Below are 27,990 nucleotides of genomic sequence, written 5' to 3'. Positions count from 1 at the left end.
GCCTGGCCTGGGCTCCCCTCCCCACACCAGGCCCAGGATGCCCCTCGGCATCAGCAGCTCCTGAGCTCATGGAGCCCTCAGCCAACCCAGGTGCCCAGACTGGGACCCCCACTGGTGGCGGAGAACTGTCACCGTCACAGGTGCCTCCCGACTATGAAGACGAGTTCCTGAGCTATCTGTGGCGCGATTATCTGTACCCGAAGCAGTATGAGTGGGTCCTCATCGCTGCCTATGTGGCTGTGTTCCTTGTGGCCCTGGTGGGCAACACGCTGGGTAGGTGTTTAGATCCCTGTGGTGCTGCGGACTTGCCCTGGGGACTGGAAGGTGTCCTGGGCCTGGCTTCTCTTTCTCCCCCTCCCCTACCACCCTTTGGCTGGGGAGTGTGGGGGATGGGGGCCGTGGGGGATGGGGGCCATGGGGGAAGAGACTCACTTGTGAGGACGGGCATGGCTCTGTCCCTGGCTTCACCTCCTCCTCCTCTTCCCACCTCCCCCACTGCTCTGCAGTCTGCCTGGCCGTGTGGAGGAACCACCACATGAGGACGGTCACCAACTACTTCATCGTCAACCTGTCCCTGGCTGACGTGCTGGTGACAACCATCTGCCTTCCAGCCAGCCTGCTGGTGGACATCACTGAGTCCTGGCTCTTTGGTCATGCCCTCTGCAAGGTCATCCCCTATCTACAGGTGAGCTCCACCCAGGCGCCGTCCATCACCCCTCTGTCACCCCAAGGACAAAAAACCATGGCCTTGCATAGACCTCAGTGACCCTCAGACTTACCTTTCAGACAGGACGCGGTGGCTCAGTTCCTCTGCCGTGTCATCCTCTACTGTTAGCAAGGCCAGGCCGTGGGGCCTGACACTTGAGGACACATACCCGGCCCCACACACTCATACAGAGATCCCCTCGTGGTCACACCCGCAGACCCACACGCACACAGCCCTTGGACACACGGACAGTCACCTCCAGGCACCTGGGCGCACTGCAGAGGAGAGAGCACAAGCAGATGGTGACAGACACAAATGCATGCTGAGCCTGCTCCCTGGTTCCAAGGGGGCAGGTGTGAGGAGACCAACCCTGGCCAGGGCCTGCCCTCCCCCAGCAGTGGGAATCAGGATGTCCAGATGGGGCTGGGGGGGTGGGTGGAAAGAGGGCCGGCCAGAGGCCAGAATGGCCCCTCAGCTGCATTCCTCGTCCCTCTTCCTGGACCCCAGAAGGCAGGGTTCACTCCCGAAGGCAGCATCCACATCCACCTCTGTTCCTCGGCTCATGTCTGCCTCCCTGCGGAAGGCTCTTTCCTCACAGCCCAGGGAAGGGATGGCATCCCTAGGCAGAAAGAAATGCCTCTTGGATTTCCATTGTTGTAAGATTTTCCACTCAACAGATTAACCCTGGGAACGCTGGGAATAAAGACAGGGTGGGGAGGAAATGCATCTTAGGCAAATTGTTTAACCTTTCTGTGCCTCAGTGTCCTCATCTGTAACATGGGGTAAGAGTATGCACCATGGGGTTGTTGTGAGGATAATGAGAACAGTGCCTGGCATGTAGTAGGTCCCATAAGTGAAAGTTATTCTTCATAGCAGGGAAGCCCCCACTATGTACCAGGTTTCAACCTGGACATTTCCCACCTGTGATTTCATTGATTCTCACAAGAATCCCACCAGGTGGAGGACATATTCCCATTCTGCAGATGAGGCTCAGAGAAGGTGAGTGATGTGCCCGAAGCTACACAGCTCGTAAGCGGTGCGGTCAGCATTTTCCCCACACCTGGCCGCCTGGCATTTCAGGACTCTGAGCTCCTTCACTCACCCCATGTCTGGGGCGGGCCCCAAGAGGCCTGATGCTGTGTCCCCATGGGGCAGGCCGTGTCCGTGTCAGTGGCAGTGCTGACTCTCAGCTTCATCGCCCTGGACCGTTGGTATGCCATCTGCCGCCCACTGTTGTTCAAGAGCACCGCCCGGCGCGCCCGGGGCTCCGTCCTGGGGATCTGGGCTGTGTCGCTGGCCGTCACGGTGCCCCAGGCTGCCGTCATGGAATGCAGTAGCGTGCTGCCTGAGCTAGCTAACCGCACCCGGCTCTTCTCCGTCTGTGATGAACACTGGCCAGGTAATGGTGGGGGCCTGGAGCAGGCATCCCTGAGGTGGGCACCTCTGGGACACGTACCCCTAGCACAGGCGCCTGTCAGTGCACTTCTGGGGTGGGCACTCCCGGGATGGCCATCTCCCAAAAGGACACCCTTGGAGCAGGCTTCTATGGGGTGTGCTCCCAGGGTGGGTAACCCCTTGCCAGATGCCACAGAACAGGCATCTAGCAAGGGTACCTCCAGGGTGGGTACCTCCTCCAGTCTAGACATCTGCTAGGGCTCCTTCCAGAATGGACACCTCCGGGCTGGGCAACTCCAGGCTCTCTCTGCCACGGTGCCTATGTGAGGCCCAGCTGCTTGTTTGGCTCTATGGCTCTAGATGGGGCAGGGTGGCATTGCTAAGCAGAACAGGCTGGAGGCTCCCAGAAGGGGGGAATCTCTGGCCCTTGTATGTCTTGACCCCTACAGATGACCTCTATCCCAAGATCTACCACAGTTGCTTCTTCATTGTCACCTACCTGGCCCCACTGGGCCTCATGGCCATGGCCTATTTCCAGATCTTCCGCAAGCTCTGGGGCCACCAGGTGAGGCCCACTCTGGTGTCACTGTCTGGGCTGGGAGGGGAAAGGGGTACTGGTCTAAGGAGACAGACAGAACCTGCCATCCTGGCTGCCACCAGAGAGAGGCAAGGCCCAGGGACATGTCGAGGTCAAGGCCAAAGCCCTGGTGCCTACCCTGGAATCGAATAGCAACTAATATCGGTTTCAGTATCTAAAATCTAATCATCGTTCTGACACCAGTAGCTGCCATTTATTGTACCATGTACTTCCAGCTAGTCTTGCCTCCTCCCAACCATCATATATTATCCCCAACTTAATGTATGAGAAAACGGAGACCCAGAGAGGCAAAGCAACTTCTCTCGAATCCCTCAGCCAGCCAGGGGAAGAGCTGTGACATTCTAGTGCTCAGGTCAGCACCACAATAACAGCACCTCTGTGTTTTTGCCAAATTCGGCACTTTGCTCGCAACTAAATGAAGAAGCAGTAGTACCCCCTTTGCAAATGCTGAGGAAGGGCAGCCAACTTGCCACAGCCGACGAGTGGCAGAGCCTTTCTGGTTCCGGGGCTGCCCGCTCGTCTCCGTTACAGACCCACTGACATCAGGTTCGGGGGATGGGTATTGGGGGGGTGAGGGGAATGCTCAGAGGTTCTGGGCACTAGGGGGACTAAGTTCTGGGTCCTGTGCCTGGGCAAGGAGAGGATGCAGACCAGAACGTGGCCACCCTGCAGTCCACCAACACCTGTCATCTGCCCCTGACAGCCCCCCAGTCAAGATGGCAAGAGTCCCTATCCTCCTCTAATAGACGAGAAGACCAAGGCTCAGAGAAGGAAAGTGAGTTGAACGAGCTCACATGGCTCATGAGTGGCTGAGCTGGCCCTAGACCCTAATTTCCCTCAACTCTAGCCCCATACCCCTCTTTTGGGGGGTGATTCAGGTGTCCAGTGGTGTGAGAGGCTTCAAGGATATCTATGGCTTCTCCAGAAGCCTGGAACCATCCTAGGTTTCTGGGCAGTGACCTAGGCAGGGACTGTGCTCTGAGGCCCAGGCCATTCCATGCTGCTCACCTGCTCACCTGCTCGCTCCTTGCCCAGGCCTCCCCCGTGTCAGGCACAGGCCGGGGTGGGGGGGCGCACAGCTCACCCTGCACCCCTGCCCCCACAATAGGAAGTGATGGCCTGAGGAGGATGGATGGGTAGCTTGGGAGGATGTTCAAGAGTCTCCTGTCTCTGTGAGGTTCGGTTCCTTCATCTGTAACTAAGGGCCAGTAACACCTTCCCTGAAGACGTGCCACGGGGGGCTCACAATGAGCTCGTGGAAGATGAAAGTACACTGTTCACCCTCCATTCCAGAGGGTCGGTCTTCATCATGAATATTAGGTTCCTTCCCTTGGCCCACCTCCACTGCGCCCCGGGGTTCACCCGGAGCAGGACCCAGCAAAGGAGAATGGCCCTCCTGAGGAGCTCCACCCACCACTGCCCTCTCTGTGTGTGCCGGACAGATCCCTGGCACCACGTTGGCCCTCGTGAGGAACTGGAAGCGCCCCTCAGACCAGTCGGATGACCAGGGGCCGGGCCTGAGCGCAGAGCCCCCGCCCCGGGCCCGGGCCTTCCTGGCTGAGGTGAAGCAGATGCGCGCGCGGAGGAAGACGGCCAAGATGCTGATGGTGGTGCTGCTGGTCTTTGCCCTCTGCTACCTGCCCATCAGTGTCCTAAACGTCCTCAAGAGGTGAGAGCATGAGGGGAGAGGCGGTAGCCTCTCTCTGTTTTGGGGAAAGACGGGCTCTAGGACTCACCCACTGTGTGGTCTTGGGGGCAGGTCACCTCTCTTCTCTGAGCCTCCCAGCTTCAGTTTCTCACCTGTAAACTGTGAAGAATGCCAGTTGTAGCCTGCGGGGCTATTATGACAATTTCTCCATCTGTTCACTCAACCATCAGCTCGTGAGGGCTGGGAGCACAGTGACCACGCTCACAGGACGGAGTCTCCACCTTCATGGAGGCTACATCTAGTGGGACAGAGAAATAAGTCTCCACCGTACTGGCAGGCAGGGATACCACTATGGAGACACATAAAATAGGGAAAGAGCACGGAGAGTGATGGTGACAGGAGTTAGTGGGTTTTGTGTGTTTTGTGTGGGGTTTTTTTTTTTAATCTTTTTTTAGATACAAGGGTTAAAAAAAAAAAAAGGCTCATCCAAGGAAATGGCATTGGGCAGGGACTTGAAAGAAGGGAGGGACCCAGAGAGCAGGCCCGCAGGTATCTGGAGGAATAGCACCAGAAGCGGAGGGAACAAGGGGCTCAGTGCATGGAGGGGCCACAGGGCGCCGGGACAGAGCAGCGGGCTGTTTGTCATGAGACAATCTCGGGGTGAGTTTGTGCTTGGCCACTTCCTGGATCATTTCCTGTGATCTCGGGCATGTCACGTCACTTCTCTGCCCCTCCCTAACTGAACAATGGATGATGTCTTGCTTGACTCATCATGTTGCTGTGAGGATGGATGAGGAAGTGGATGGGGGCTCCCAGGGGATCTCATAGCTGGTGACTGAGCGGATGAACCCCGGTCCCTGTCCGGACACCCACCCTGGTCAGACTTTCTGTGCTCAAGACCTCAGACCTAAAGGCCCAGGAAAGGGCCACATGGTGGGACAGAAGGGGCAGTGGGAACTCTTGCACTTGATAACCACTCGTGAGCTGTGTGACCTTGGTCAACTCACTTTCCCTTTCTGAGCCTTGGCTTTCCTGTCTTTTAGAGAAGGATAGTGACTCCCGCCCAACACAAACAGGAACACACACACACACACACACATCTACCCTGTTTCTGACTGTCCTCCCCCTGGTCCTAGGGTGTTCGGGATGTTCCACCAAGCCAGCGACCGAGAAGCCGTCTATGCCTGCTTCACCTTCTCCCACTGGCTGGTGTATGCCAACAGCGCCGTCAACCCCATCATCTACAACTTCCTCAGTGGTGAGTGGGCTGGGAGGCAGGGCCACTGAGGGGGCGGCAGTCCCGCCCCCAAGCCAGGCTGAATAAAGGGAGGGCCCCAGAGGACGTCCCGGCTCCCGCCTGGGGATCTTGAGCTGGCTCTGCAAACTCCCATTCGGGGAAGACTCGGCCCTGCCCAGGAGCCCTGGTCTGAGTGGGAGACAGGCCACGCACTCCCCAGAGTTGCCAAAACCAGCTGACCAGCACCCAGGATCCAGTTGTGCAGATCACGCAGACCAGTGAGTGGGTGGGAAAGGAAGGGGCTAGGCCATCTCCCCTCCACCTCCCCCCTGTGCCTGCCCAGCGGGACCTCCAGTTGGCCCTGGCTGACCACCACGGGCTCCAGGGAAGCCTGGCCTATGGGAAGAGGGCCCAGGGCTGAGAGGATGACTGCGTAGCCAAGTCATCCAGATAAGGGAGGGTCACCAGCGGAGGCAGCCCAGGGCCGGGGAAGGGCTTCCCCATGCCCAGCTAGACATGGACTGGCAGAGTGGCCAGAATGTGGGGGGCTGTCCCTGGATCCACCTGCCTCCAATACCAGCCTTCTTGCTCCCCTCTCTGGAAGTCCAGGCATCCCCCGTCCCCTCGGCCCACCCCAGGCCTCTCCCCTCCGCTGTCCCACTGTCTGCACCTCCTCCCCCCAACCTCCCAGGCTCGCGGCGGTAATACCTCCACCCTTGGACCCACCTGGGCTCAGCAGAAGTATGGCTCACTAGGCCTCTGGCTCCAGAACTAGGCCTAACGAACTGGTCCAGATGCCTGTTCAAGCCTGGGAATGATAATCTTTGGGAAAAGGCTGAAGAAGGAGGGGCCGGGGGTCCATATCACAACCCTCATTGAGACTAAAGAATTACTCTCCGAAGGCTAGCCGGCAGTCTCCAGCTCAGGGGGGAGAACAGAAGAGCTAAGGGCTGCAGCAGAGGCGGGTATTCCTGTCTCGTCTCCATCTACTGAGCACCTACTGTGTGCCTGGCCCTCCGCTGGGGCCCCGGAGAGGCTTGCTGGCGAATGAAGCGCGGTCAAGACGTTTTCTGCTCCAGACACAATCTGTTTCCTTGGTGTCCTTTGGCCGATGGAGCTGGCTGTGGTAGTCCCTTCTTCCCTACTCTGTCCTCCCCTTCAAGAGAGGGGCTCCGGAACGAGAAGCGGGCCTGACTTCTGGCTGGGTGACTTTGGGCAAGTCGCTGCACCTCTGTGCGTCTCACCTGCGCAGTGAGGATAAAGGATGCCAGCCTCTCAGGGCGCTGGGACCAGCAGGGGAGGGGTGGGGGGTGGGGGGAGGGCAGGCAGAGGTGCCGAGCACAGTGCCTCCTGCAGGCTGCTGCTGTCCTTCCCGTCACTAGGGAAAGCCTAGCCATAGCTGGTGAGTCCGAGCCCCTCCACCCACCCACCAAGGAGGGCAGAGGTGGCCCCAGGCCCCTGAGCCAGACACCACGTTTCGAGCCGGGCTCAGAGCCAGAGAGCAGTCAAGGAATCAGATGAAAATTGCATTTCTCCTTGGGAACTGCTCCGGGGCCTCTGTCCTCACTCTCCCTGGCAATGCCAAGGCCGCCTTGGGGCTTTCTCCTTCCCAGCTCTACTCTGCCCTCCCACCCCCTCACAGGCAGCTGGGCTGGAGCTGCGTGGGTGTCCCTGGGCCCAAGGCCCTTCCTGCTTCATCCATCTCCTTATGGCTTTGTCTTCTGTCTCCAACCAAGGCAAATTCCGGGAGCAGTTTAAGGCCGCCTTCTCCTGCTGCCTGCCTGGCCTGGGTCCCTGCAGCTCTCCGAAAGCCCCCAGCCCCCGCTCCTCTGCCAGCCACAAGTCCTGGTCCTTGCACAGCCGGTGCTCCGTCTCCAAAGTCCCTGAGCACGTGGTGCTCACCACTGTCACCACGGTGCTGCCCTGAGCAAGGGCCTCACCTCCTCATGGAGACTGCTGGATGCAGTGGGAGGCCAGGGCTCCAGACCTGGTTTCCTGCCTGTTTAACTCCGGGCAAGTGACTTCCCTTCTCTGCGCCCAATCTCCTAAACAGGATTGATGGGAGGATTAAGCACGCTGGAGAAAGCGGAAAGCTCTTTGTAGATTGTGAAGTGTTGTGGACGGGATTATCACATTCCTCTCTCGGCTGTGCCCCCCAGTATCACCCATCCCATCATACTTCCGCAGCTTGGCCTTCCTCCCAAAGATCCCCCTCCCACCCAATTACAGGCCTTCCCTGGAATCTGCTGTAAGGGTCCCGGCGGGCAGTTCCATCTGGCCCAGCGACTCCAGCGAAAGCCCAGCTGCTCTGAGGCCCACGTGAACTAATCTGGGTTCAGCCTTTCCCTGGTCAGAACACAGCCCCAGCCTCACCAGGTGCCGGGTGCACCACAGACTGGACCCTGTTGGCTTTCTGGTGTGATAGAATCCTCTCCATGTGGCCATTTGGCATGGAGGCCAGCAGCCTGAAGCAACTGTAATTAAAAGCCTGGCACTGAATGTTCCTTTTCCTTGTCATTGCACAAAATCTGTGCTGCTTAGGTGAGGAGAGAGAAGGTGGGGAAGCTTGGGGGGAGGGGAGAAGACCAGGCAGCACTGGAATGCTGTTAGCTGCTGACCACCTCCCACCCGCCCCACCCCCAACACACTGGATCCCAGATGGGCTCCGAGCCAGGATTCAGAGCACCCGCGGTGCTGCCTCCTCAGGCGGTACCAATCCTCTGATGGCCAGGACCTGGATCCTTGACACATCTGTCTGCTTATGGGCCCAGTGGCCTACGGGAGGTAAGGGAGATGTGGGGCCAGACACTGGGGTTAACAGACTGATTTACTGTTATCGTCACCTTCTTGGAAATCAGGCTTGCATTTATTTTCTATGAACTCACAGGATAAAAAGAGAAAGCCACAGACGTGCTCCGTCTGCCACCAAGATGATTAGAGGGCTGCCAGAGCCCCTGCTCCTCGTTGCCAGAGCAGGAAGTGGAGTGTAGTCTCAAGTACAGCTCCGCTGAGGGGCGGGAGACATCTGGCAGGGGCCATCTCGGCCGTGTACACCACCAGCTCTGCTTAACTTGATTAATGGAGCTCCGAGCTCCCTCTGACCTCCCCCATCAAAAAACAGGACAAAACCAGGGTCCTGCCAGGGGCCCAGCCCAGGAATGCTTAAGCACACCTCGTCTTAGGCATCACACTTTTCCCAGAGCAGGTGGAAGTTATGGCCTAAGTATGTCATCCACTCTCTGGATGACTCACCAACCCAGCGCTTGTGGCCATTTCCACAGATGTGCGGTTGCTGCCAGGTGGGATGGGCTGCCCTGCTCCTTCCTCACTCCCGCTGGCCTTGCGATCCAAAGCTGTTTGCGAAGTTTCATGTAGCCAGGCTGGGAGGTGCAAGTGTGCAGAATGATGTTGTGAGGGCTGGCTCCCAAGCTCGGAACCAACCATATCCACAAGGACCAACCCAGGTCCGGGGCTAAGGAGCCCTGGCTGAGCAGAAGGCTGAAACTGTGATTGGTACCATTCTAGAGACAGGTTTCAGTAGACACTTGGCTGAGTAGGAGCAAACAACAGAAGCTTCCCCAATGGCCTCCATTCTACTCTACTCTGCTGGCTGAATCCAGTCCAACAGTGGGCCCGAGGCCTCCACCCTGGGAGGTTCAGATGAACTGGAGAAAATTCAGAGGACCTGGATGCCGAGGTGAGCGATGCTTAGGAAAGAGCTGCGGAAGAACCCAGGACTACCCAGCCCAGGGAAGGGAGGCCTCAGGGAAACGTGGTGGCAGGTTCCAGGTATCTAGAGGTGTGGCATGCAGAAAGGGGTGATAGATGGAGCTTCTGGGGGGCCCAACAGAGAAAACCACAGTCCATGGATGGTTTTCAAGGTGGCAGGATTTGGAATCTCAGCAGGAAGAAGTGTCTGCTGCTAGTCAGAGGAAGCCTGCTTCCTGGAAGGGCACTGAGCTGTCAGTGGAGGCTGGCGGGCAGCGGCAGGACTCAACAAGAGAGGATTCTAGCCCTGGGTGGAGGTTGGCCTCGGGACTGGTGCTAGCATTCTAGCATGACAGCAGCCCAGAGGACAAAGGGCTGAACAGGCTGAGCCCGACATACCTGCAAGGCCTCACTGAGCTGCTTCCAACCACCCCATGCAGGGACCAGAGCTTTCTTATCTTCATCCCCAAGAGCAAAAGGATTATCACACCAATGCCCGTGATAAGCGCCTCCCCCCCAAACCAGAATGTCTGGTGTCTTGGCTTTTGATTGATATTCTGTCAGATCACCATAGACATTTGATGTAGACTGGTTATCACGCTGATCTCAAGATCCACCTAGCAAGGACAGATGTCTGTGCTTAATAAAAATGGGGGGAAAGTTATGACTTAATAAATGCAGTTTGGAAGATAAAACTAGGGCTTGAGATAATAAAAAGGCCATGCTATGAAGTCTGGGGTGGTGCCTGTAGCCCAGAGCGCCAGTCCTAAAACAGTGATAAAACACAAGAACCTGGCCAGCCCCTACACTTCAGCTCCACCCTGATAAATGGGACCAGCCCCATGCGGGCCATGTCCCCCTAACACGCTTCTTCCTGCACAGTGTGGTGTACAGTATGTACTTAACTATTTGTTGAACGAAGAAGAAATGAGTGGCTGAAGGGATGCGCACACGTGAATAGCGCAGATGAACCAGCAGCTAGGAAGGTGGGATGGGACACAGGAGACTCAGAGTTTTGTCCTTTTATTGAAGCTTACAGTTTCACTGAACTTTTGGCCGCGAAAGAAAAAAACAAACAAACACACAAATAAAAAAAGAGCATTGGCAGTGGGAGGTGGCAACTGTCCCCTGGGGATTAAAGCCAAGCAGAGAATGGCAGGCAAGGGAGGGGTCCAAGCTGCAGAGGGGGAGCCTAGCCAAGGATGCCCAGAGAGCAGCCTGTCCGAGCTCCCTGAGCAGGGACGGCACCCAGGCAGCAAGAAGTCAACGCACGCAGATTTGGGGCATGGGGCTGGTGGAACCCAAGCCACTTGGTCCTGAGGACAAACCTCTCTCATGCTTGGTTAGCTTCCACTTTGGAGAAACTGGGTTCATCGGACAAGACGGTATGGGTGAGGGGGCTCAGGTGCTAATAGCAAGAGGCTGATGAACACTCACCACTGGTGTCAGGGCGAAGAAGGGAGAGCCAGAGGCTGGAGCCCAGCTGACTGACGCTACTCACTCCACGGCAGTGACTGACATCTCCCGCTCCTGGCGCAAGGCTGGGCCAGTCAAATGCTCAGGGCTCTAAGGACATTCAACTTCCAGGCCTCTCTTAGGTCAGGCCACCACCTGTGTGGCCTCAGCCCAGGTCCCCATGATTTGGTGACGGGGAGACTCCCAGCCCTCTTCGGAAACAGCGCTGCATCAGGCAAGGGAGAATCTTTTTCTAGGAGGGGCAGGAGAAAAGGAGAGGCCCACAGGCCTCTCCCACTCTCAGGAGCCAGGAAAGGTCCCTGGTACACTCCGTTCTCCAGAGGGACTGGCTCAGAGCATGCGAGAAGCCGTCATGGTGACGAAGTCCTCGAAGCTGAGTCGAATGTTGCCCTGCACAGCTGTGTCCTTCTCCCGGAAGGCCTCAGTCAGCACCTGTAGCTGGGTGCACACCTGGATGAAGCGGTCTAGCTGCATGGCGGGGTTGGCGGAGCGCGGGCAATAGCGGGAGACCAGGAGCTGGGTGAACTGGGGGCTCAGGTTGTAGCCCATCTGGGACAGAGCTGCAGAGGAGGGGCACAGATAACAGACACAAAGCCCTGCTGTGAGCACCACCGTCAACCAGCTCTGTGGAGCCCAGCGGTGCAGGGGACTGTGAGAGGACAAAGGACAGAAGTCCCTAGGGTGTGCCCAAGATGGCGGGAGCCCAAAAGGGGCTCTGGATGATCCCCTTAGCTGGAGGGCCCCAATCCCTTTCTCCAAAGCTCCATTACTCTCTGTGCAATCAGACCCATAGGGTCCCAGAATGTCACGGGGCTAGCCATGCTCATCTGTGACTCACCTGCATTATAGAAGGAAGCCTGAGCCCCCCGGGGTCCCCCTGCCCAGGGTGGACATCAGAAGCAGTGTGGCAGAGAGGGAAACATGACAAAGGCCTGTTCTGGAGTCAAGATAGCCCCTCGGCAAGTTGTTTAACCTTGCTAAGCCTCTGTCCTATCATCTCTAAAATGGGGATAATACTCACCTTGTAGGTTCTAGTAAGGACTAAGAGAGGGGATCCTGTAGAGCACTTGGCACAGTGCCTGACACATAAGCCCTCAGTGTTATTTGTTAAGAATAATAAAATCATCATCACCTCCCCAGGCAAGGCTATTGCTGGGCGGTTCCAAGGTCACGGCCTATGTGCTACCCTGTCCCCCAACCTAGGAGGCTGCCTTTCTTCCTCTCCGCGTATCTACCAGGCCAGGCTAAAAGTTCCCCTTTTGCTATGTGGCCCTTAGGCAAGTTGCTTAAACTCAGCCTTGGTTTTCTCATCTGCAAAAGGGCAATAATAAGAGATCCCTCAGGTAAGACAGGGGAATAACAGACACTAACTCTCACATGGGGAGAGTGAATGACGTAACACAGAAGTACTTATTCCAGTGCCTGGCCCACAGCAAGAAGTCAATAAATACACGTTCGGCTGTGACAGTACCACCCTTACCAGTACCCATGACAGGGCCGGGCAAAAGAGGAGGTGATCAGTCCAGGCCATGTCCTCTCCCTTCAACCAGGGCGCAGATGCAGTGAGCTCACCCCCACCACAGAGCTCCTTAGTCTTACTGAAATCCATGGCCAGGGCAAGGGGCCGGGTTCTCTGGGGAGCCCTTTCTCCCTCCCAGGTGGCAAAGCTCCCTGTCAAATTCTTTTCACCCCATTAACCACCCATCTTCTAAAGTCAGAATCGGAACTGGACCTGGAGCTATGGCCTCAGGTCATCTTGAGCCAACTGTCACTTTTTTATTTTTTAAACTTTTTATTTATTTATTCATGAGAGACACAGAGAGAGAGAGAGAGGCAGAGGGAGAAGCAGGATGTGGGACTTGATCCCAGGACCCTGGGATCATGACCTGAGCCAAAGGAAGGCTTAACCATCTGAGCCACCCAGGCACCCCCAACTGTCACTTTTAGCATGGTCTGGGTCCCAGAGTTGGGAAGGAAACTGCCTTCAAGCAGAGCTGGCAACAGAAACCACCTTTCTGAGTCCCTGTACAGGGCTCTTTCCATTCAGCATGTTAGAAACCAGAGAGGAAAGAGCCACAAAAGCCACATGTCCTGGTCTCGGGGTGCCCTGGGCTGCTGAGTTCCCATCCCCGAGGCTCCCGCTGGCTGGGTCTACTTCACCCAGCACAGCCAGGAGTGCAGTCCCGAGGGGGGGGAGGGTCCAGCCCTCATCCCGGAACCAGGTGTTCCCTTGCCCTGGATCTTGGCTCAGTGCCCCAGCCAGATCACAGACGGAACAGAGAGTGGGCCTGTGCCGAGAGCAGCATTTTACAGTGCACATGGGCATTTGGCAGTCAGAGGCTAGAGAACACCGGCTTCCCTGTCATAGGGAATAAAGAGAAAAGTGGGGCTGGGCCTGTGCACTGAGCCCCTCCCATGGCCCTCACCTTGCTGCAGCTCCGTGTAGCTGATGGAGCCAGAGCGGTCCCGGTCATACTGCTGGAAGAGGTTCTTCCACTGCTGGATGAACTTCCACAGGGCTGAGAAACCATAGACGTCGATGCGGCCTGACTTCGTCTTGTCAAACATGTCTTGGGAGGGGAGGGAAGAAAAGCTTCAAGACTGAGGGCCAAGGTCCTCGGGTAGCACCCAGGCCAGAGTACGAGACTCCACAGAACCACAGGCCTGAGGCCCAGATGCCTGCATCTGAGACATACTCTCATCAAGTGTGGACCAGCCCTCGCCCCTGACCACCCTCAGCCCTGGCCCTTCCAGAACCGCATTTTCTCTGCACACCCGGCCGGCAGCTGACCCCACTCTGTGCCATCTGCTACCGGTGCAGGGAGTCCCATTCTGCAGAATGGAAAACCGCAGAGCCTGTGACTCAGCAGGGTCTGGAACTTGAGAACAGATCTGGGGGAAAGAGCTCTCAGTCTAGAGGATCTCACCTTGAACCCAACTTCCTGCCTGAAATCCTCCCTGGCTGAAAGATCTCTCCTCCGAATGGTTGTGCACCCGCTGTCAGGCGTCAGGTGGCTCTGCCCCACCTCGAGCCCACAGCCCATGGGGAAGGGCTAGAACTCACTTATCATCATGAGACATGTCTCGTCATTGAAAGAGGACCAGTTGGAGTTGACCAGAGCCTGCTTCAGCTCCTTGATGGAGATGTAGCCACTGTGATCGGCATCCACTGACTGGAACCAGGAGTAAGCCTCAGGATCCACATTGGGAGGAACGCCACCTGCGGGAAGGGGTGCAAACCAGAGGAGTCAGAGGCCGGTCTCAAAGCCAGTCCAAAGACATGCTGGGGAGGGCCAGCCTCGGTGCCTCCTTGGGGACAGGTTTTCCTTACCCACAAAGCCTCACAAGCCCACCTACCCCGTCTTCCAGCAAGCCAACAGCCTTACTTTGATGGAAGGCTCCGAGCAGAGTCTCTGAGCGTAGACTCAACAAGTATCTCTAGCTGGCTTCTACTCCGTCAATCTGCTGGGCTTTGCCTACAGTGTTCAGTCAGTTCTCTCTTTGATCTTAAGTTTCTAGGGAATGGGGACTTTCCAGCTGACTATGAACGCTCTGAAAAGAAGGATTCTCTCTTCCCCACAGACTGGGAATCCAAAAATGTTTGCTGAGCAGTTCACACACACAGCCCAGAAACAGGTATTTTGAGAGTCACAGCAGCAGGGGGCTCTCTGGTGTGGGAACCAGGTCTGACCCCTGTCTGACTTCTCCGACACAGTGGCAATAGACATATTCTACCGGGAGCCACCAGAGTGAACATGGCCACGGAACTCCACCTCTTCTCGTTCCCCATCAGCTCCAACGCATGACCCCATCCCCAACCTCCCTGGAGACATCTCTGACACCTCCTCACCCCCACACACCCACAGAGCTGCCCAGTTCTGTACCTCCTCCCAGTTCCTATGCACCTCCCCTGGTTCAGACACCTCTCACGTGGATTGCTGTAACAAACCAAAAGGCCTAACCGAATCATCCTTACAGCTACTCTCTGCCCCTCTTCACTTGCTACCGAGTAATCTCTAAAATCCACGTCAGTTCTAACCCCTTTCCCCCCTGCCTCAACTCAAAACTCTTTCAAGGTTCCACTGCCTACAAAATTGTCCAGCATCCTTAATCCAGCATTCCAGGTCCCCCCGCAACGTGGTCCACTCTTGCCTACCTCTCCCACTCTGTCCCCCTCACAGCTCTGTTCCAGCCCAGATGAAGTATTTGACTCACTTAGCCATTCCTGTTTATGCCCACCAGAGGCTTTACTCATTGTTCCCTGCCATGGACCCCTTCTCCCTCACCTCTCTGCATCATTTCCTGTCCCCCTGCAAAACCCAAATAAAATGCTGTTCCTTCCACAGAGCGTTTCCTATTCTTCCATCTCTGGACAGGCTTCCTTCCCCTCTCCTTTGCACTCCTTCTCGCTTATGACCCTGATCTCCTGTGTACATGTTTTCTTCTACCCCCTTCCAGGTTAGAGTTGGAGCAAGCTGTGGGCAAGCTCCCTAATTCCTTTCTGAGTCCCCAAGGGCTAGCACGGGGCCAGACCCAGACAGGAAAGGTGCTCCATTCATGCCAGAGCTGGCCTCGTGGTTCTAGTTCCAGCTCCCCCATTTGCGGCCTTGGTATTTAAATAAAATACTCTATTTCAGTTTTCTTATCTGTAAAGTGAGGACAGGAGCATCTACTTCACAAGGTTACTATGAAGACTAACACATGAAAAGCCTGAAGCATCTGGTACAATCTAAGTACTATCTATCTGCTGATTACTGGTGCTGTTGTTGTGGTTCAAATAGCTTTGGGTGTCTGTCAGAAGGTGGAGGAAAGGATCATTCACTTGGAAAGACATGCAGCGTGAAGGGGTGGGAGATGAAAAGTGGAGAAGCACACAGGCCTATCTTAGAAAAAAGCCAGACTTACGTAGTACTGGAAAGCCGACTGAGTGAACTGGCCACCAAACGGGCTCCTTCCCCCCAGGCAGACATCAGAGGCAGCCACGGGCCCTGGTGGAGCACAGAAGCCACCACCTAGTCCCCAAGATGAGGCCCGAAGAAAAAGGTCTGCTTGACTCAGGGCCTAGGCTGACCTCCGTGGATGGGAAACCCAGGCAGGTCCCACAGTCCCTTTCTGAAACAGCAGCTGGGCCACAGGGAGTGAGGGCCATGGCCCCGGGAGAGAGAGTCTCTGGGACACATGGTCTAGGTGGTTTGCACGAAAGAGCCCAGGCTCTGGAAGCGACGAGCTCTGGTCCTCACTAGCTCGTGTGACTTCAGACAAATGACTGAGTTTTCTGAGTACTGATGGCCCCATTCCAAAAAAGGACCTACTTCCCAGGGCTGTGTGATGAGCAAGTGAGGTCACAGCAAAATAAAGCTTCGGCAAAGGGCCTGACAACATGTGCGGGTACATCTTCCCAGAGGAAGGACTGTCTGGAAGGAGGAGAAAAGAGTTGCGAAGGGAAGAAGGAAAGCAGGCGGCAGGGGCAGAGGGTGTTCAGAGAACTCAGCGGGACTCAGGTGGACGGCAGCGAGGGTCCACGGCAGGTGTGGAGGCTGGAAAGGCCCGTTAGGTCTCGAGCACCTGTAGGATCTTTCCTGAGGGCAGTGGAACACCTTCGATGGGCAAAACTGTCTTGCAGAGCAGTGGTGCTCGCACCTTAGATCCTGGATTCATCCAGTGGGGCTGAGGTGGGGCCTCCCAGGTAACTCCCCTGCAGCTGAGCTCCAGGGAGACATGAGCTGCGCTGGAGAAGAGGAATGGAAGCCACATGAGAGGAAGCTGCAGAAGATGGGGAGGAGCTAAGAGTCGGAGGCACATCTCTCCTCTCTCTGCAGCCCCAGACATGATCTCTGGCCTCTGGCCCTAAAGCGATGAGCCTCACAGAGAGGGGCTCCTTTACGTGCAGTGACCTCACGTGGGCTCACAGGCAAGAGTTTAGAAGGCTGAGGAACTCCACCACGAAGCTGCTGAGCTGAAAGCAAACAGCCAGGAGCTCAGGGCTCTGACAAGATAAATGCTGCTGATTCAGTGTTTGGAGCCCCCAAGGTGTGAGCTCTCCCTCAGGGCCACCTGCCTGGGAACGTGTGCTAAGATGCGGCCGCTTCCCTGCGGGGCCGTTCCCGGGAGCCCTGCAGGTGCACCAGAGTGGTTCCAGGCTGCATGCTGCTGGCTTTGTCTCCTGGGAATAAGCATTCTGTGAAGAGGCCGACTGAGTGAGTCCCGGAGGGAACAGCGATCTAGGCACTCACCCTCCCTGCCCCTGTCTGAGGTCACTTGGTCATTTGCAGGGAGCCTGAAGCCCCCCGCCAGGGTTCTCCAAGCTCTCCTCCCCTACCTTGTCCAATGCCTCACCTTCAGCATCTCTGCTCCTTACCCTCCCTGCATCCCGTCATTCTCCTACCTGCCTCAGCATCTCCCAGGGGTGAGGCCCTCACCACAAATGCTATCACATTCATGAGTAATACCTCTTTGCTAAGAACATCCCAGAGTGAGTCCTCTCATAGAATATTGTATATTAAGCCCTTCCCACCATACCCAGCATTTACCTGCACCTTCTCATCAAGTACTTATTAATAATCTTGTCGGGTAGCGGCATTCACCCATTTTATGCAAGTGGACATTGAGGCGTAAAGAGGTGAAGTAATTCGGTCAGGTCAGTAGGTGGCCTGATCTCAAAAGCCAGGCTTTCAATAACTACACTATCTTGCCTTTCTATATAGAGTGGCCAGTCTCCCTCACGTAGAAACGGGTTCTCCCCGTGGCACACTCTTCTAGTTGTTTGCTAATCTTACCCTCTCCCTCCCCTGTAAGAGCACCGGACATCCTCTCTACTGCCTGGTGGCTTGCAGAGCCCCTGCAGGACAGCAATATTCACTCCCACCCTACTGATGTCAGGCTTGACCAGGGGATGTGGTTTGGCCAATAGAACGTGAGTGGAAAAGATGTAAAGTACTTCAACACAGAAGCTTTTAAGAGGCACTGTGCATTCCTGCTAGCCCTCCCGATCTGTCGAGCCACAAGAACAGCCTATCCCAATTAAGGGCTGCTCCTTCCACCTGGATCTGGAAGGAAAAGACACACGGCACAGAACCTCCGCAGCCAGACTCACAGCTGCTGGCACGTAAGCAACAGAAATAAATGCCGTGGTCGTAAGCCCAAGTGAGTCTGGAGTTACTGTTACCACAGCAAAGCTAACTGACAGACTTCATGTTCTGCTGATGTAAGCTGGAGCTACAGGCAAGATGCTACGGTGCCAGAGACCAGGCTGCCTGCACACCCACGGGAAGGGCAAGGGTGGGCCCTGGAGAACTCAGGACAAAGTCAAAGGCGCCTGGAGTCCAAGATCCCTACTTACCTGGAGGAGGTCCCTGTCCATAAGGCCCAGGATGCTGGGCGCTGTAGGAATTTGGAGGTGGCTGACCATAGGGGCCTCCTGGGGCCGCTCCACCATATAGTCCTCCTGGAGTTCCAGAGGGGAGTCCCCCAGGGTTGGGGTGTCCATAGGGTCCCCCACCAGCTGGTGGTCCATAAGGCCCTCCGGGGGCAGGACCCCCTCCATAACCGCCACCGGGGGGTACCCCACTGCCATACTGCCCTCCACCATGGGGGGGTCCAGGGTAGTAGCTGCCCGGAGGGGCTCCAGGCGCTTGTCCTCCAGCTCCTGGGCAGCCCTGCAAGAAGAACAAACTATCAGTCAGAATGGTAAGGCCAGAAAACAGCCCAGTATGGCACTGTACCTTTATGAAGCCCAGCCACTGCCACTCTTTCAACTGATCCTATAGGCAGGGCTGGAATTATGACCTCATTGCTCAGATGGTCAACCTGAGGCTTCTAGAGAAGAGAAAACCTACCCAAGATCATACCACCAAGGACATGTGGAGTCAGGGCTGGAATCTTGCCCTCCTGGCTCCCCTTTCCACCACACCAAGGGCTCCGTGACGGCTTGGGATCATGTCTAGTTTGCCACTTTCTTCCTAGCCCCCACTGTTGAATGCATGCTCAGTAAATAATTATTGAACAAATGAGGAGGCAAATGAGTCAAAATCCCAACCCCTCACCCTGTGCTACCTCCATCTCTCTCCATCTCTACCTGGAGGACTCACAGTGCAAATGCGGTCTCCACCCCACAACCCGACGCTCTTCAATCACGACAATATATCCATAGCATGGGCTCATCTGTGGCATGTCTTCCTCAGCCAAGAATAGCTCGAGATACAAAAGCATGTCCCCTTCTCACTCGTGACTCTGGAGACAGGCAGGGGAGACCCTGCTCCTCAGGCACTGGAGTACAATCGGTAAGAGTCAAAAAGACCAGTTTGAGTTCAGGTTCTGCCACTTACTCACTGGACTAATGACTTCCCTTCTCTAAGCCTCAATATCCTTTGTTCTAAAGGGGAATAAAACAGTGCCTACCTCCCAGGTTGGAATGTGAATGAAATGAGACCAGGTGTGTGAAGTGCTTTGACACAGGAGGAAACCCCAATCCAGAAAAATCACACATAGACTGCGTGGAGGGGCCGGGACCCAGGACATCTGTCCCTTAGCGCAGCCAAGGGGGTGTCCCCTCTCTTGTCCACGTCCCCACTAGCCAGGGATCCCCAAACTCAGTGTTCAGCTGCAACCGCCTACACGGCAGAGCGCAGCCCCAACACAGCTGCAGACAGGCTGGGCACAAAGGCACAGGGAGCAGCTGGGCCCAGCTCTGAGACACGCTGTAGATAAACCTCAGCAGGCACACTAGTGGCCTAGCCTCGGAGAGCCTGGACTGGCTCTTTTTACTGTGTTTGATAGCTTCTGAGACACTTGCCCTCAAGGCTGAGGTCAAACTCACACTTCATCTAAAGGAGGTCTGCGGCTCAAGGCCCCTCCTAGGGGGGCTTCTTGAGGAGGGCAGGAAGCAGGCCCTTCCACCTTCCCCATTCAGCAAGGTGGGAGCTCTGCTGCCCTGGAAGCCTCCAGAGCAGGCAGCAAGGCTTCTCTGCGGTGAAGTCATGGGCCATTCTCAATCCGAAACTCTGCACTCACCAGTTGAGTTCTCACTGTGGGCCCCTGGCTTCATCTCTCTGAGCCTGCTCCTTCGCAAGCAAAATACGATAATCTCTCCCTCACTGGGTCACTATGCTGATTACAAGACATAAATGCAGCAGAATTTTGTCAGTCTAACTTTTAGCTAAAGACTCTTTTGATAAAATAAAATTTTAAAAACTGATAAAAGAAAGTGGCTTTTGGTTGAATCCCGGTGGGGATTCCAGAGCCCCGACCATGCAGGGTCCCCTCCTTTGTTAGATCCTGAGAGAGCTCTGCAGATGCCACATAGTGACTCAAAAGACAGTCTAAAAACCACTGATATAAGAAAACAAGTTCTTACAACAGTGCCTGGCATAAAGCAAATAATCTATAAATCTTGGCTACTGTTATATTACTCATTGTCAGCAAAGCCCTAGGCCAGGTAAATTCTTGGGGAGGGGGTGTATTAAAGGTGAGAACCGGTCTGAAGGAGCTCCCAGTTAACTGCAGAGGCACGGAAATGCCCTCCGTAACATCCAACAAAACTGCCAAAGGAACTGGGTGTTTCAAGTGGACACACAAGTCGTGAAAGGAAAGAGGGTGAAGTCAAGGGAGTTTCCATGAGAAAGCAGTGTTTGAGCTGGGATGAAAAGAATGAAAAAGGGGCGCCTGGGTGGCTCAGTCAGTTAAGTGTCTGCCTTTGGCTCAGGTCATGATCTCAGGGGCCTGGGATAGAGTCCCGCTCAGCAGGGAGCCTGCTTCTCCCTCTCCCTCTGCCTGCCGCTCCCCCTGCTTGTGCTCCCTGTGTGTCAAATAAATAAATAAAATCTTTAAAAAAAAAAAAAAAGAAAGAAAGGAATGAAAAAGATTCCAAGGGAGTTGGGAGCAGTGTGATGGGAGGGATGCGAGGGAGGTGGTCATCTAACCCCTTCAGTTTCCGGATGGGGAAACTAAGAAGAGGGAAAGGGACTTGGGGAGAAACTAAGAAGAGGGAAAGGGACTTGCTCAAACCCCACGGAGCTGGAGGCAGAGGTGGACCTCTGCCAGGTCCAGACCACCTCCCACCACACCCGGGCCCAGTAACTCCTGCTGCCTGTACTACAGTGTTCTTTCCTTAAGCAATAGGGCACAGGAGGCCCTGCAGAGTCTGGGCACACCCAAAGAACAGGCCCAACACCAAGCCAAGAAGTAGCTGCTCCATAAGCAGCCTGGTGGGCAAAGCCATAAACCCTGGCCTAGGGCACCTGAGGCCCAGGCCCTCCCCCCTGGGAGATGCCCCCCGACCAACAAAGCAGGTACTGCCAGGCAGGTCTTCTGGCCCTCCCACTGTCACATTCCAGGGGCCTGCCGGGTCTGGTGCAGTTTGGCAACTAAACCCTCTCCTCTCTGCCCTGGGTTAGAGCCCTCACCTGCACAGTTCACAAACACACAAATGCTACCGGCAGAAACCTGCCAACAGTCCTCAAACAGAAAAAAGGAAGCTATCTGACAAACACACAAATGCTACTGGCAGAATCCTGCCAACAGTCCTCAAACAGATAAAAGGAAGCTATTTAGAAGGTTGCTTTTCAGATGAAGAAACTGAGGTATGCAACCGCAATGACTTCATCCAGCAAGCATTATAGAGTGTACCGTACTAGGCATGGGGTGCAAAACTAAACAGGGCCTGTCCCTGAGGGTCCCATCGGTGATTCGGATACAGTTTGATCGGTGCCATCAGAAAAGCCTACTTAAATGCTATCAAGGAGGCACAAAGAGAAGAATTTATTCCGTTTGTTGAATGATGGATGAGCAATCAACTGAAGCAATGCAAGGGGCGCCTGACTGGCTCAGTCAGCTAAGTGGCTGCCTTCAGCTCAGGTCATGATCCCAGGGTCCTGGGATCGAGTTCTGCATCACGCTCCTTGCTCAGCGGGGAGCCTGCTTCTCCCTCCGCCTGCTGCTCCCCCTACTTATGCTCTGACAAAAAAGTAAAATCTTAAAACAACAACAACAACAACAAATGAAGCAATGCATGAAGTGGGTCAAGGAAAGCTTCCTGGAGGAGGCAGGAGTGATACTAGAGCTGGCCTTGAAGGATGCCTAGGCATTCCCCAAAAGGAAAACAGGAAAGGATATTCTGGACAGGAGGGAGAAGACAGGCACAGGCCTGTGAGTGAGCACCAAGAGGTGGGGGGATGGCTAGAAAGCAGGGGCGGGGGCAAGGACGCAAGGTGAACTCAGAAAGGCAGGCTCTTTACACTTTCCTTGACCAGGCTCCCAGCCTGCTGCATTTCAGTTAGCGGGTGAGTTACTGGTGTTTTAACGTACTTTCTGTCTGTCTGTGTCTCCTCCACGCAACAGTGGGCGCCCCAAGGCCAGACACTGGGCCTCATTCATCAGGGTACCCAGGGTCCAGCACAGTGCCTGGCACCTGCAAGCCTCCATAAATATTTGAACAGATGAATACCGCTCTGAAGAGTTTGGGCTTTATGCCTGAGGAAACAGAGCACCATAGAAGGGTTTCCAATAGAGGAGGAATGTGATCAGAGCCTTGTTTAGAGAATTAACCAGCAGCGGGGTGGAGGCAGCAGCCCAGGTGCTAGGCAGGCAGGGCTTGAACCAGACAGCGGACTTAGACATGGAGAGAACAGGATGGATTCTGAAGCTATTTCAGAGATAGGCTAGACATGACTTGACGACTAATTTAATTAGGGAGGAGATGGGAGGGTGAAGGAAAGGGAAGTGTTTAGAATGACTCAGGTACCCAGCATGTACAGATGAAGTGCAGCGAGCAACTGAGGCAAACCCAGGCCGGGGACGATGGTTCCCAGGGTCACTGAGTTGTTAGTGAAGGTCTGAACCAGACATGAAAACTCGAGTCCCTGACTCCCTGTTGTTTTATGCTACTCCACACTGCCAACCCTTTTGAGACTTTTTCCAAGAGCATTTCATGTTGATCAACACAAGATTGTGGGTGGAAGGAAGGAAGGAAGGAAGGAAGGAAGGAAGGAAGGAAGGAAGGAAGGGTTCAGCAACCACAGTTTCTGAAGCATCACAGAAAACTATCCATAGGTCTTCCCCCTCCACAAGATTTTAAGTAATCTCCACACACCCAACATGCGTCTCAAACTCAACCCCATGATCAAGAGTCGTAAGCTCCACATGCCCCGCTGACTGAGCCAGCCAGGCGCCCCTCCCTAGGTCTTTACTGATGGCACACAAACTACATTTGATATACTGGGGTGTGGGAGGGGGGCATTTAGATTTTCCTGAGGCTCTGCTAGGTGCTTCCAGTGCAGCTGGCTCCCACTGATCCTCAGTCCTGTGAGGGAAGTGCTGTCACCCCCATGTTACAGATGAGAAAATTAAGGTACAGAGTCACTAGCGTGCCTGTGATGACACAGCCAGAACAGGTGAGCTGGGGTTCACGACAGGGGCTCTACACTACTACTACCCTCTGCTGTGTTCACTCAACTGTGACCGAACAGGGGCTGTCCTCCGTATAACTCTCAGACATGATGGATTTCTACAGTGGACAGGGCTGAAGGGGGAAGGGCTGCATTAGGTGATCTTTCAGAGGCTTCAAGCCCAGAAATCAGAGAGACTCAGAAGAATCTTACTCTTTTTTCACCTCTACACCTAGAGCCGATCTGAGAGGCACAGTACTGTAAGAGATCCCAAAGAGCCTCCAGTCCGACCTCTCAGGAGAGGATGGAATCTCTGCAGCACCATCTTGAATCTGTTTGCATTCCTGCAAGTGATGGGCAGCTCACCTCCTCCTAAATAACCCACTCAGGAGGTTCAATATCTTCTTTTGGTTCGAGGGTTCATTCTTCTACCCCCAACACCCCCGTGAAGTTCAGAGATATCAAAGGTTGGTCCATGCGGAGTCCTGATGGGGAAGGGAGTAGGCTGCCTTGCAAAGAGGCCTGTGCTCTGAAGCCGCCCCTCAAGTGTCGGCTGGAGGAGGCTAACGCACATTCTAAGGGGTTAAACAATCAAGAAGACAGCAGTGGTTTGGACATTCACCAGCAGAGCCTCCTAAAATATTTAAAGGCAAGAAACCTGCAGCCAATAAACTGTGGGCCAAGAAATGTCCCAAGACTTCAATTACCGTCTGTGTGCTGACACTCCAAAATCCTTCTGTCCAGCTTCATCTCTCCTGAGCTGCTGACCCACGTACCCAACAACCTCCTGGACCTTCCCTCCAAATCTATTCCTCCCTCTGTGTCCCCATCTCAGTGAATGGTACCTCCCACCCAGTCCCCCAAATCTGAAGCCTTAGTGCCCTCTTGGGCACCTCCTCTTTCCTCCCCTCCATTACCCCAATTAGGCACCAAGTTTTCTCAATTCTACCTCCCAAATGTTTCTTAAATCCATTTTCACCAGGCCCCCGTTCTCTCTAATCAAGGATACTTCATCAGCTTTGAGACTGGTCTCCCTGCCTCCAGTGTCTCCTGCACTGGTCCATTCTCACAGTGCCCCACGGTACCAGGTCCAAAGCACAAATGAAACAAGACTCTTCTACGGCTCCCTCATTAGTCAGGATGAAGTCCACACTCCCCCAAAAGGTATACAAAGTCCTTGAGGATCTGGCCCTTGCTTACCTTTCTGGTCTCATTTCTCAGCCCTTTCCCCTTCTTCACTCGGTACTGATCTCCTGAAATTCCTCCAAAACACTGGGCTCTTGTCTGCTGACCTTTGTGCGTGCTATTCCCTCTACTTTCTTCACTCAGCTAACGCCTACTGGTGATTCAGCTTTTGGCTTCAATGTCACCTCCTTCAAGAAGTCTTCTTCCCCCACACACTTAGTTAGGCATCCCTCCTGTGCTGTCCTAGTACCTTACACTTACTCCCATTTAGCATTTATCACACTGATTCCACAATTTAACTATCTGTATCACTCTTTCCTTGGAGTATTTACTATATGCCAAACAACACACCAAGCACTTTATATGGATTAGCTCCTTTAATCTTTACAGTAACTCTAGAGGCAGGTGCTCTTATGACCCCATTTTAAAGAAGGGGAAACTGAGCCTTGGGCTTTGGCAAGAAATTTCTGTGAGGAAATGGCAAAGCAGAGATGTGCAGCCAAATTTCTCAGTCTCAGAGACCAAGTTCTCAATCACTGAAACCCATCAAACTGGCTCCCCGACCCAGGACCCAAGGGCACTTGAGTTTCACTACTCCAACACCCAGACTATGCTTGAGGACCCCGGGGCTGGCGGCAGTGGAAAATTAAAGAGTTTTGACTCCTAACAATTGGTTGGAATCCTGTAGGGCTACGTTCTGGGTAGAGGGGAGGTGGCACTAAGCCTTTGGATGCTTTGAAACAACCAGGTATTTTCTTAGAATACCCTGGACCAGAGCTGCACAGGCGGACAGGGTATGATGGCGGGAATAAAAGTATTTCTTCTATTCTGGACGCATTTCTCTCCATGCTCCTTTTCAGTATTTCACTCTGAGCAGAAGCCCAGGCCATGTGGCATAACAGCAATCACAGCAGCAAGAACCTCCATCAGGGGCACCTAGGTGGCTCAGTCGTTAGGCGTCTGCCTTCGGCTCAGGTCATGGTCCCAGGGCCCTGGCATTGAGGCCGCACCGGGCTCCCTGCTCAGCGGGGAACCTGCTTCTCCCTCTCCCACTCCCCCTGCTTGTGTTCCCTCTCTCGCTGTCTCTGTCAAATAAATAAACAAAATCTTAAAAAAAAAAAAAAGAACCTCCACCAGGCACTGGCACACACTTGGTATCAACAATGTGCCAAGCTCACTGCCAAGTTTTAGCAGTTTGTCTTCATTTCAGCCCTATGAAGTATTATTCCTCCCTTTTTAAAGGTGAGGAAACTAAGGCTCAGAGCCCACAGATGGTTTGTCCAAGGGTATATAACTATTAAGTGCTAGAATTAGGATTCTAGCACAATTGTATCCAACCTGGAAGTGCAGGCTCTTAATTTCTATGTCACTGCCTCTAAGATGCACACAAAATACCTCCAGAAGCTTATTAAGATGTAGATTCCTGGGCCCTTCCTGGGCACAGAATAAGTCTGAGATGGAACCCAAAAGTGTGCACTTTTTAAGATTTATTTATTTATTTATTTGAGAGACAGAAGGAGAGAGTGCAACAAGCAGGGACAGAGGCAGAGGGAGAGAGAATCCTAAGCAGACTGGGCAGAGCCCAGAGCCCAACACAGGGCTTGATCTCACAACCCTGAGATCATGACCTGTGCCAAAACCAAGTCAGATGCTCAACGGACTGTGCCACTGGTGCCCCCAAAAGTGTGCTTTTTTAAAACAAGCTCCTAGGTGATTCTGATACAGACCATCCACGGAGAAACAATGCACCACGGCAATGTTTTCCCAACCTGTGTTCCTCAAGAATACTAGTGTTATCAAAAAATGACCAGAAATTTTAGAAAAAGGGGGTTGGGTATGGGAGGGAGTTCCCATGGTTAAAAAGTTTAAGAAATACTGCATATTCTATCCCTCTCTGGCAAATTTACAAAGCATATTAACAAATTAAGAATTCTGAGATGCTTCATGTTGAACAAATTTATTCAGCTGTATTTCACGGAGTGTTTCCCAAATTTATTTAACCACAGAATCCTCCTCTATTTGCAATACCTATTAACATTTCATAAGACCCAACAGACAGAATGGAGCTTCAGAAGCCCTGCTAGGTTATACTTCCTCCTAACCTCAGCCCATGCTAGCTTTTTTTCTACCTCTAAGTAAGCAATGAAAGGAGTTCTACATTCCAGCCCTGGCCTCACTCCCTCACTTGCTATATGTGACCTTGGGCAAGCCATTTCACCTCTTTGGGGTCCTTCCTCAGCTATAAACTGGGGATAATAATCTCTACTAGCATGCTTACAGGGCCTCCATCACTGAGATTAAAAAGGTCCAAATACTGTGTACAAAAGCCAAACAGGGCTGCTCTTCCTCACCATCCTTTTGGCATGTGACTATACTCAGTTGAGTGCTTTCTAATATCCCATGTAATTCTGTTTTCCTACTTTCCCTGCATGGGTTTTATCTCCTAAATTAGCATGATCTTGGAGTCTAGAAAAATATCCAAATACTAAAATACAGTTACACTCTTAGAAGTATCAAATGCTTTACAAGCATGACTTCATTACTACTCATGACAGCTCTCTGAAGTAGACCCTATTATTGGGCCCAATTTTACAGAGGGGGAAACAGGCTCCAAAGGCTTAATGGCTCCTAACTATTTAAGTGATGGAGCCAAGGTGTGAACCTTCTTCTGCCTTCAAGCTGAACTTAACCACTCTACCTATCTGTCATCCAACAAAGGATTCTGGCCACAGAATCACCTTGCTGTGGTGTTCTTGGCTGGATCAAAATGGGCTGGGGAGTGGGGAAGAGGCATTTGCTGACAGCTTCCGGGTTCTGCTGCCTGCCAGGGGACTGCAGGTTAAGTTCTGCGTCTTCTCTGGGTTTCACTTTTCCTATGCGTGAAATGGAGGTGTCAGACTAAGTAAATAAGGGCATTCGAGGAACCCGCGGAAACCACAGATTCTCCTGATGATTCGCATGCAGTGTATCAGGGGTGTATTTTTATCAGACGCCCCGAACGATGCCGACGAAGCCAGTGCTTTAAATGCTGTGTTGGCGTTGGTGAGCCCTCCGGGAACCCCCGCGGGAGTCCTGAGAAGGTGTGAGGCCCCAGCAGAGCCCAGCCTGATTACGCGGGGTCCAAGGTCCCCAAATCCTCCCGGGCGCGACGTCAGAGGGGGCGCGACGCGACCTCCCAGACCTGTAGTCCTGCGTGACGTGAGACAGGCGCGACCGACCAGCTCTTTCGCCTTCTTTGCCGCGCGAGACCTCGCTGAAGCCAACCTCAGCGTAGGAAGGGCGCGGAGAATGCCAGGAGAAAGCAAAGCGGGGCCCGGGCCCGTACTCCGCGAGACCCCTACTTGGAATCGCCCGCCCTCGCCAAACACTCACCTGCCCGTACGGGTAGCTGGCCATGGCGCCTCGACGTCACACGCTGGCGAGGGGCGGGGCTTCCCGGTGCTAAGCCTGCCCCCCCTGGGCCTGGGGTGTGGCCGCTTCTGATTGGGTGTTCTCTACTGTCAATCCCGGGCGCATGGGTCGACGGAAGTGACGTTCTAGGGCGGTGGTCGGGTGCTTCAGGGAGAGTCCGGGGGTGCTAAGGATCGTGTGAATGTTTTCGGAAATCTCGTTCGCTTACTGGCGGGGCTGTTCCTCCCTTTCCTGCCCTAGCGTAGG

General features: G+C 54.2%; 2 protein-coding genes across 3 annotated transcripts; one reads left to right on the top strand and one right to left on the bottom strand.

Annotated features, from left to right (window-relative positions):
* Positions 1 to 53: 53 nt before the first annotated feature.
* HCRTR1 (hypocretin receptor 1) lies at positions 54 to 7,999 on the top strand. The gene is made up of 7 exons (XM_028113986.2): positions 54 to 273; positions 507 to 685; positions 1,862 to 2,105; positions 2,551 to 2,666; positions 4,142 to 4,368; positions 5,484 to 5,605; positions 7,321 to 7,999. Exons 1-7 carry the CDS (start codon positions 69 to 71, stop codon positions 7,509 to 7,511), a joined length of 1,284 nt encoding a protein of 427 aa, XP_027969787.1. The 5' UTR covers positions 54 to 68; the 3' UTR covers positions 7,512 to 7,999.
* Positions 468 to 27,765, bottom strand: PEF1 (penta-EF-hand domain containing 1). Of its 2 annotated transcripts, XR_015768008.1 has the most exons (9): positions 27,706 to 27,765; positions 18,108 to 18,423; positions 13,833 to 13,988; positions 13,195 to 13,338; positions 6,311 to 6,828; positions 4,436 to 4,506; positions 2,601 to 2,696; positions 1,809 to 2,457; positions 468 to 1,325 (listed from the first exon to the last, which is right to left on the bottom strand). XR_015768008.1 is itself a non-coding variant. In XM_028113864.1 (5 exons), exons 1-5 carry the CDS (start codon positions 27,727 to 27,729, stop codon positions 11,099 to 11,101), a joined length of 870 nt encoding a protein of 289 aa, XP_027969665.1. In that variant the 5' UTR covers positions 27,730 to 27,765; the 3' UTR covers positions 10,300 to 11,098. The 2 variants fall into 2 exon arrangements, 1 of the variants encoding a protein (XP_027969665.1); XM_028113864.1 differs by lacking the exons at positions 468 to 1,325; positions 1,809 to 2,457; positions 2,601 to 2,696; positions 4,436 to 4,506; positions 6,311 to 6,828 and adding an exon at positions 10,300 to 11,328.
* Between the last annotated feature and the right edge of the window lie 225 nt (positions 27,766 to 27,990).

The sequence above is a fragment of the Eumetopias jubatus genome, unplaced genomic scaffold, assembly GCF_037043125.1.
Source record: "Eumetopias jubatus isolate StellerSeaLion01/CBP00866 unplaced genomic scaffold, mEumJub1_p1.0 scaffold_4, whole genome shotgun sequence".
Classification (NCBI taxonomy): domain Eukaryota; kingdom Metazoa; phylum Chordata; class Mammalia; order Carnivora; family Otariidae; genus Eumetopias; species Eumetopias jubatus.
Note: the sequence above shows the minus strand (reverse complement) of the source record. Positions and strands in the feature narration are given on the sequence as shown.